The 10,585-nt window shown below is 32.7% G+C and overlaps 1 protein-coding gene across 1 annotated transcript; it reads left to right on the top strand.

Annotated features, from left to right (window-relative positions):
- Positions 1-2,685: 2,685 nt before the first annotated feature.
- LOC136090899 (zinc finger MYM-type protein 1-like) lies at positions 2,686-4,170 on the top strand. The gene has a single exon (XM_065817875.1). It carries the CDS (start codon positions 2,686-2,688, stop codon positions 4,168-4,170), a length of 1,485 nt encoding a protein of 494 aa, XP_065673947.1.
- The last annotated feature ends 6,415 nt before the right edge of the window (positions 4,171-10,585 follow it).

Raw genomic sequence — 10,585 nt, 5'->3', positions numbered from 1 at the left:
GCTAATGATACGGCAAATATGTCTAATTTTTTGCAAACATATGAAGGTATCCAGATAACAGTACATTCATTCAAAGAAGTTTGTAAGTTTCTCTTAGAACATGATGTCCCTTACATTCTTTCAGATAGACTGTATCAAGACAATATAGAAAACTACTTTGGAAGGCAGCGTGCCATTAGCAGCAGACATGATAATCCCACTGTCAGAAATGCTGGATATAATGACAACACTATTAAGTCACAATATTCTATACGATCTATTGTCAATCAAGGTCAAAGTCATAATTTTAATGAGATAAATGATTCACCACTGCTAAATAGAAGAAAAAAAAAATCAGAATAAATAACAAATTAACAAAGTCCCAGACAGAGACAATAATCCTGTCAAAACAACAACTTTCATAGCTTCAAATAAAAAATTTACATTATTGGATAAGATTTCACTTTTTAGCTTGTATCAACAGATACTGTTTTTTTATAGTATTATTTATTTATTTTGTAAAGGAAAGTATTCGTTCGATTGAAGCAATTCTTAATCAATTATAATGATACTTGTAAGGTCTTTCCTAAGTCAGACAAGACTTACATTAAATTTAGCAAGGTACTTCTTATATAAGCTGATACTTCCTTAAATTTATAAACTAAACAGTTTTTGTGTAATAATACTCTCAGGTGCTTAATGCAAAAAGGGAAAAGAATTTCCAGACCTTATAAAAGGCTGGGTCTTAATAAAAGGGTGAGTGGAAATTTTTTGTCAAATCTAATAAACTTAATACATATATAGTTCTTTGTTGATAACAAAAAGTAATGAAAAAGGGGGGTCTTTATGAGCACGGTGAAGGAGAATTTCTCAAAAACTCTTAAAGCTCACCCTAGAGTAGGGAGAATTTTTGTGCATATGTAGGCGGGACCCACATGTGTGTTTAAGATGAGGGAGTGTTAAAATAGCAAGTACTTACACGGAATAGCAAATATATATCTTTCTATACTAAAATTTGTGTGACAAATTTGCTAAAAAAAGAAGGGTTGATTGCAACTGACAACCCCCCCCCCCCTTCCCCCCGTCAACGTGCAAGCTGACATGATTCTTTTTTTAACCAAAGTAAATTCATTTTTATTCTGGGTCACTAGTATTGGCAGTATAGAGCAGCCCACATTTAAAAAAAAAGTACAAAAAAAAGTTACATTATTAAAAAAATTTATAAGAAAAAGTTGCATCAATAAAAAAAAAATAAAAAAGATGTTTGTTTTTATTTTTTCGAAAATATACAGGACTTTTTTTATATTTTTTGAGGTTTTCTACGTTATTAGGTTAATAATCTTTTAACCATGATTATAATATCAAGAACTTATAAAAAGAACTTTTTTTGCAAAAAAAATTGCTTTATTACCAATCAATTTTTTTTTTCCCCTAGCAGTTATACTAACTTATGCAACAGAAAAGTTAAAAAAGGGGGTAATTCCTATGATATATTATGAGTATTCTTGTTATATCATAATTATGATATTTTAAGAATTTAAATCTGGGTAAGGAAAAAAATTTGAAATAAAGCATAAAAAAATTCCTTTTTTTTGAAAAATTATTAGGGTGTGACATTTTTTACATTATTATTGTGTGTGTGTGTGTGTGTGTGTGTGTGTGTGTGTGTGTGTGTGTGTGTGTGTGTGTATACGGGGTGCACAATAGGAGCAGGATCTGGGTCAGTTTCCAACAGGCACCACGTTTATGGGGCATAATCAGAGGATAAAAATTACTAGAAAAATATTATCAGGAGGAAATATTTAAAATGGGCATTAAGGTACTTCTATACAATCAAAAAGGTGAAAATCTTAAAAATTGTATTTTTTTAATTTTAATTGCTTTAAAACCAAAATTATAATCCGAATTTGTCATCGAACTGCTTCAAAAAGAAATATTTTTTAAGTTATTTAAGTGTATCTTGATGATGGTATAAATTCTTACTCTTAGCAATGCCATTAGCAACCGTGTTATGGAATCATAACACATCATAACACATAAGCTTCTTCTGGCTCAATAGCATTCCATTGATGCACTTGACATGAATATAAAAAATTTAGTTTGAAGTCTGATCTGTAAACCTAAAAGCAGTGTCGGATCAAGGGGGGTGGGGGGGGGCTAGGAGGCTATAGCCTCGGGCCCCACAATTTTAGGGGTCCCAATTCAAAGTAAATAATTTTTTATTAACTCTGAAAATTAAATCTTTTATTAACTTAAAAGAGCCAAAGTTAAATTTACTAAATTGTCGGAAAACAAAAGCACAAAAATAAAATAACTGTCAACAAAAACGCTGCATTATATATTTTTTCCGGTCTTTGACAACGAAGGAGCGCAACTACTTCTACAAAAAAAAAATTACTAAATTGGTAGCAGCGCCTTATAGCAATAATTGAATGTAACATTTGTACAAATTGCTACAAAAACAATTCCCTTTGGAAAATTATTAATGACTTGAATAATTATATTGTTATTGAAAATGCATTAACGATTGCAATTCTACAACTCTTTTGTACTTCCGCACAAAAGAGTTTTTGTGTGAATGCATTTAATAGGTGAAGCGCTAAATTCGTGAAAGAGAAAGGTTTTCAAGTTATACAGTTATAATTAAAATGCTAAGAAAATATGAAAGTGGAGCTTCTAAAAAAAGGTTGAAGGAAGAGAGAGAAAATGGTAGCTAAACTTCCGAAAACGACAACTTTTTTTTCATCAAACCAAAATATGCAATCTCCACAAACTGTAGATAATAATAAAAACAATGAAAGAAAAGATGAAAACAATAACACGGAAAATGAGGTAGCCTGCAAAGGTCCTTTAAATGAAATTCAAGAAGTTGAAAGTCTTGAATCTGCAATGCATAATAATGAGCTTGACTCTAATTTCGAATCTTCGAAGCGGATGTTCCAAAACCAGTACAGATATTATTCGGTTAAATATTTTCAAAAAGTGATGAATAATGGCGAAAAGTGTGACCGAAAATGGTTAATGTTTTCCACTGGATGTGTATTTTGTTACGTTTGCAAGTTGTTTTCAACCGATTACGACAACGTATTTGTCAAAAGTGGCTTTTACAAATGGAAAAAAGCTAAACAAACTATTTTCGGCCACGAAAACAGTAAGGAACATATTCAATGTATGATTAAGGGGATAGAATTTATAAAACAAAATACTCATGTCGATGAATATATGGTAAGCCAGATAAAAAGAGAATTTAATTATTGGTCTGCAATCTTAAATAGAATAGTAGCGGTTATTCATTTTTTAGCCGAAAGAGGTTTAGCATTTCGAGGCCATAATGAAGTTATAGGATCGTCAAATAACGGAAATTACTTAGGCATGTTAGAACTGTTGACTCAATTTGATCCAGTTTTAAAGCAACACATTGACACTTTTGCAAATAAAGGCAAAGGTAATGTAAATTGTTTGTCTAAAACTATTTGTGAAGAGCTAATTGAAATTATGTCTCAAAAGGTTTTAACGCACATTATTACGGAAATAAAAAAAGCAAAATACTGGGGAATTATCGTAGATTCGACTCCTTATATTTCTCACATGGCTCAACTTTCTGTATTATTTCGTTATTATCTAAATGGCCACGTGTATGAACGATTTTTTTGTTTTCTACAAATTAAAAGCCACGACAGTAAATCTTTGATTACTGACATTTTAGATCTACTGGAAAGATATAATATTGATATAACCAATTGTCGGGGACAGGCATACGATAATGTAAGCAATATGTCTGGTAAATACTCTGGATTACAAGCACGTTTAAAAGAGCGGAGTCAATTAGCTTTTTATATCCCCTGCGCTGGACATTCTTTAAGTTTAGTAGGGCAGTGCAGTGTCACTAAGTGCATCAATTCTATCAACTATTTTGGCGTTCTCCAGAGTTTGTATTCATTTTTTATAGCTTCAACAAATAGATGGGATTTATTGAAAGGAAATCATGCTACACTCAAGCGCCTATCAGATACACGATGGTCATCTAGGTCAGATGCTTTCATAAGTTTAGTAGAAAATTTTGATGGGGTTCATGCAGCGCTATGTCATATAGCTAAAGATACAGAAGAGAAATCTGATATTCGTCATGAAGTTTTGTGTTTATTAAATAAGATCACTAAGCTAGAGTTTGCATTCATGGCTCTACTTTGACATCACATACTTAAGAGGTTTAATGCAGTTAGCAAATTTCTTCAAAAAGTTGAATTAGATTTGCATACAGCAAGCAGTATGTTACTTTCACTAACTGACTTAAAAAACTTACGAAACGACTTAACGAGATTTGAGAATCTCGTAAAGTCGTTTTTCAAAAAAGACTATTCGGTTAAGAACAAAAGAAAGGTAATTAAAAAATTGAGCAACGAAGAAAACCAAGTTGATTCTTTAAGCGTATCCGACAAGTTTCGAGTGAATACATTTTTTGTCATTATTGACAAACTTGTGACACAATTAACTATAAGAAGTGATGGTTACAACCACCTAAATAAGTTATTTGGATTTCTATCGAAGCTTTTAACTATTAGTAACATGGAATTGCAAGTTAGCGCGAAAAAAATTGTAGAAGTGTACTCAAATGATTTAGAAGCTAGTCTCATATTTGAAATAGAACAATTTGTAACATTATTAAAGTTGCAGCCTCCGGGTTTTTTTTCGCATAAAAAAGATAAACCTAAGACTGAAAACACATTGATTCCACTGCATGTTTTAAATTGGATTGTTGAAACCGATATTATTGATGTATTTCCAAATGTTTATATAGCATATCGCTTGTTTCTAACTATTCCCATAACAAATTGCGAGGCTGAGAGATCATTCCCTACTTTTAAAAAAGTTAAGAACATGCACCGATCAACAATGGTCCATAGGGGCCATCCATAAAGGACGTCATGCAAATAGGAGAGGGAGGGGGTCCAGATTAAAAGGACAAAAAAGGACAAAGGGGAGGGGGGTTATCAGAAAAGGACGTCACTTTATATAATTTTTTTTATATAAACATGTGTTTTGATGGAGTTAACGTAAGGGAATGTTATACTTTTATCTATCGTAATATAGGAAAGAAATTAGTGTTGATATTTATTTAAATTTTATTTTTGTATTAAAAATATATTGAATATATTACAATTATTTATATATTGCTCAACCCTTGGTAGTTTCTCGTATCATACGTATCATTAGTTGATCGCTACGGGTTTTCGTGTTAATTCTTTTTGCGTAATTCGTACTCAAGGACTTAGTGTTAATATCATATATGATTTTAAATAGAGTTTTACAAATATTTGTCCAAGGGGTATTGCTTGCGTAGCAATTAATAATGATTGTCTAAAGCGAATGTTACAAATGATTGTCCAAAAGGAATTTGACGGGAAAAAACACATCTTTACTTTTTACAGTATTTGTGTTAATAAGACAGAATTTAAAAGATTCAGAAATTCATTCAAAGTCAGTGCAGAGACTTCCGGAATGGCGGATGCTTTTTTGTAACGAATTTTATAAATAAATTTAAAATAAAGGAAGATAATAAAAAGATAATAAAATAAAATAAAACTTAAGAGAATGGAGAAAAGAAAAAGAAAGAAATAAAGAAGCAAAAACTAAAAAAAATTAAAAACCAATAAAAACAAATTAACAAAAGAAAAAATTGAGATAAGAAAAAGGAAAGACAAAAAACCAAAGTTAAAGGAAAATAAACATTCGAGAATGGAAAGTAATTAAAAAGAATTAAAATAAAATATAAAAATTGCTCCGTTTTTGAAGAAAGAAAAAAGAATATTTTTTAAATTTTATTATTTTTGAAGGATTATATGTGTTTGCTTGACATGATTTACTTTCTTATTTTAATATTGTAATTTATTATGAAAACTCTATACTTTTTGTGACTAAATGTTTGTGTGTGTGTGTGTGGGTGACACGTTTTTATTTGTGAATATTATTGAAAATTTTTTGTTTGTTTTTTGTTATTTTTTAATTTTGTAAAAGATCATTGTTGTCTGTATATTAAAAGATGGATAAAAATATTCTTCTAAATTCGCTTATAAAATTTTACAATAATGCTCATCCATTCGAGAAAAAAGCCGATAGTCAAAAAAAAAACCATAAAATATGGAATGAGATCAAGGAAAAGCAAGACTTGGAGGTTTAAGTAAAGACTTTGATCGAAAATATACCTCAATGGTCTTGAAACAAAAAGGTTCTTTAATGTCATTTTGGGCCCATCAAACAACCAAGCAATCTGTTCCTTCCCATGCCAGTTCTTCCTCCTTAGAGTTTTTCAGACCAATTTAATGAGCCAATAGATGTCGTTGATACCACGTCAGATGCCTCTCGACACGACATCCTGAGCACTGTACAAATTTAGACGAAGAAGGCCAAGACTCATGTTCAAGACAAAATCAAAGCAGAGATTATTGTTTTGAATCAAGAAATAGTTGCTATGAAGAGCAGAAAAAGAAGTGGTTTATGGACCGATGCTGAAGAAGAAACCATTATAAAGAAGAAGGCCACTGTCCAGGAAGCTTACGAGTAATCTAAACAGGTTGATTGGCAATATGAAGTCGAAACAAAGATCAAGGGTTGAAAAGAAAACTGTCACGAATCAGGCAATTTTTATCGCATCATACAATAATAAGTTACAATAATAATATTGTAGAAAACTAACTTATTTGTATAGTTCTTTCAGTACTGTAGGTGTTCGCTAACCACCCGGAAGTGAAAAAAGCTCTTAAAGTACGTGACGGAATCGGTCGCCCTACTATTGAGGTAGAACAATCTGAGATGTTGCGTGTCATCATTCAACTTGCTGAACATGGATCTGCTGCCCACGAGAAAAGACAACCTGAAGTGTATAGGGTGAGAGTACAACTTTAGATAATAAATAATTCTAATGTACTATATTAGGTCTCAATATAACTTTTCAACCTTTGAACTTATTCACTGATTATTCTTTAATTACTTTTAAAGAGCCTCAAATCTTTGGATGAGCTTGGTGCCGAGCTCGAAAAGTGAGGCTACAATCTTAGCAGAAGTGCTTTAGAAATATAAGAAGAAATATACTTGTTTGCGGCCAAAACGGAGCGATTCGCTTGAAGGAAAGAGACACGTCCACACGGTCCCAGTTAAGTTGATGCGGGCTCAAACTGACCTCCATTCAAGTCACGTGGATGGTCCATTTTGTACAGCAACTATAAAGAATGTGGAAGAAGTTTACTCTTTTTTTGGCCCCAAGGATGTGTGCTTTTTAAGTCAAGACGATAAAGCTCGGATCCCTATTGGAATCACCGCTGCCAACAAACAAGCTCCTATATTGATGCATATGGAATATCGAGTTTCTCTTCCTGATCATGATTGGGTTATCGCTGCAAAGCACAAACTCATTCCGTCTACGCAGGTATTGCAATCAAACCAGACGGGCTTGGAAAGTTTCCTATTTCGGTCCTACTTATGTTGCTATTCGATCTGGAAAGCATTCATCATCGATAGCGTATGCTCACGGATTGGACTTTGAACGAATTTTAACTCTGCCAGAGTTTGATTCTATCACAAAAGATCCTTTGACCAAATTGGTCAAGGCAGTGGTTGTTTTCAGTGTTGATGGTGGACCAGATGAAAATCCACGATACGCTAAAGTCATCGAAACTGGTATAGCTTTCTTTTCAAATTTTTTATTGCAATCCATCAATACAGTTATGATCCTTACCTCACGATCATTATGGACCTCATCTAGACTCTAAAGGTATTCAAATTCATTTTTAATATTAACTGTTTATCAAAATACAATATAGATACAAGGCTTAAGGAGTTAATTATATGCATTGCGACTTATATTTAAGGTAGGACAGTGGATCTTCTTTTGGAGAAAAAAAACTTTGAATTTGCTGGAAAGAACTGTGCCTCGGTCTTTTCAGGTCTGATGATTGACCAGTTTCCAACGGTGGCCGAGTATATCGATCCAGACAAAAAGACGGAGCTCGACGTCCATCATCTCTTATTAAAGGATCAAGACTGGTTTGCCTCTCATGTGCGCACCAGTCAATATTTCACGCAAATTGTGAAATGTGAAGATCCCAGATGTTGCGCTTTGAAAAGAAGCTCTTACTTACATGTTATTCCTGGTCGATTTCTGCCTCCACCTATTCCAATCAGCCAGTCAGAAGATGGTTTGAAAGCTGTATCCATTTCAGACATCGCCAGCAAGAATCGTTTTCTGTCAGTATTTTTTCTTATCACTTCCAATATTCAGGGCACCATTCCTCGATCATTGAAATCATTCAAACCTCCTCCTTACGACCTGTTTTGTCCCTCTGTGCAATTAAGTTTGTCTCAGAAAATCTGCAAGCACTGTAACTTGTATTTTGCCTCCCAAGTCATGCTCAAAAAGCATGTTAACTTTACTCTTCCAATGTTATTAGCCGAATTAATATTACTGTTTTGCAAGTCAGGCCTGTTCGCATTGCCGCCAAGCGCAAAAGAGAGTTAATGGCCGTAGTTGCAGTAGAAAAGAACGTGACCTTTTCAGAATGGTTCGATGAGGACAAAATCGAAACGGAGGGTCTTCATATTCCGAGTGATTCAACTGTTTCAGACGAACCGGACTGCTCTTTTCCAATCATATCAATTGACGATCACTTAAAAAATCCTTGGATAGATGATGAGTGAGGCAAGTTGATACACTGATACACTTTGATTAAATTTAATATGTCGGATAAGACTAAAGTAATATTAAATAATTTTTTTTTTCAGAAAGGCAAAAGAACAAAAACATGCGTGGAAATACCTAATCAGATTCTGAATGATATTTATAGGGGTTGTGGGGTGGGGGTGCTCAATTTTATGACGTCCTTTTTAAGGGGGTGGGTATAGGAAAAAAGGACAATCAGTGACAAAGGAGGGGGGGGAGGGGGTCAACAAATGCCTTATAAATGGTGACGTCCTTTATGGACGGCCCCATAGTCGTTTAAGTAATAGAGCAAGATTAACTATTGAGTCAAAATTATTAGAAACTTTGGATTTCAGCGATGTGATTGCAGAGTTTGCGGGGAAGAAAAGCAGAAAAAAATCACTCAACTTAATTAAATAAAATAAATATAAAATTTGTATATAAATAAATATCAGTGATAGGGTTTTCAAGAAAGTCTTTGTTTTACTCATTTTTGTCGTTGTTAGTGGAACGGGGCCTCCTAATTTTAAATAGCCCCGGGCCCCGAAAAGTCTTAATCCGCCACTGCCTAAAAGGATATCACTTGGTAAATTAAAAAGCAAATGTAACATATAGCTGCTTTACGTAACACAACTGCTGATTCTGTTTATAGATTCTATTTATTTAGAAAGTTTTTATAGATTCTATTTATTTATAAAGTGGTATTTAGGAAATGTTTTATTTATATCTTGTGCAAAATTGTTTTTAATGGCAAAGAAAAAAGTTAATCACAGACAAAAAAAAATCTTGTTCTCAAAATCAACATACAAAAGCTGGTTTTAAAAAAAAAGGAATATTGTCCAGTGATGTGCCATTACCAAATACAATTAAATTTGATACAAATGTAGCATATAAAAGTTGTGAAAGACATTATGATTTGTTAGATTTCGATGTTTTGGAAAGCATAATTGATTTAGCTTTAATAAAGTGAATATCAAGAACATTATTTCTGAAAAAAAAAGGATGGGCAAATAAAAATTCTATGAGTTGTCAGACCTGTGAATGGTGTCAATTTATTTTCACATCCAAAGAAGTAGATGCTTCTGGAGAATCTGGATAAAAAGGATATGATGAGAGAACTAGAGATCTAAAAAGGTATTTTGAGAAACCAGTCTGGGTCATGAAGCAATGAAAAAGTTTTCAATGATGAACTTGACTGAATCGATTAATGATTATGCATATAATAAAATAAACAAAAAACTAATGGAAGCTTATTCGAAAGTAACTGCTGACAGTATGCTAAAACCAGCAGATTTATATGATGACAAAAATAAATTACCAACTTACTGTACAGTAACTGTTGATGGTACTTGGCGAAAACGCGGTCATGATTTACTTAACGGTGTCGTTACTGCCATTGCAAGAGGACTTGAAAACGATAAATGTACTGATTTTAATATTATAGCTAAAAAGTGTAAAGCATGTGAATTTTGGAAGAAGTATCGAGGTAAAAAAGAATATGATACTTGGTTTTCTGATCATGATTATGATATAAATCATACAAAATCTGCTGGTGTGATGGAATCTGAAGGTGCATTTTATTTGTTCAACCGTTCTATATCAAAATTTAACTTAAGGTAGAACAATTACATTGATGATGGTGATTCTAGTTCATTTAAATGTGTAGTTAAATCAAAACCATATGGAGGTGCATTCAAAATTAATAAATTAGAATGTGTTGGACATTCTCAAAAAAGGCTTGGTTCACGATTACGCAAACTGAAGCAAAAATACAAAGTGCCATTATTGTCAGATAGAAAAAAAATGTTTGGGAAAGAACGCTTAACAGAAAAAGCCGTCAATTTATTACAAAACTATTTTGGAATGACTTTGCGTCAAAATACTGCAGTTTATCCAATGAAAAAAGCAATTGGT

The sequence above is a fragment of the Hydra vulgaris genome, chromosome 14 (genome assembly GCF_038396675.1).
Source record: "Hydra vulgaris chromosome 14, alternate assembly HydraT2T_AEP".
NCBI classification, from domain to species: Eukaryota; Metazoa; Cnidaria; class Hydrozoa; order Anthoathecata; family Hydridae; genus Hydra; species Hydra vulgaris.
Note: the sequence above shows the minus strand (reverse complement) of the source record. Positions and strands in the feature narration are given on the sequence as shown.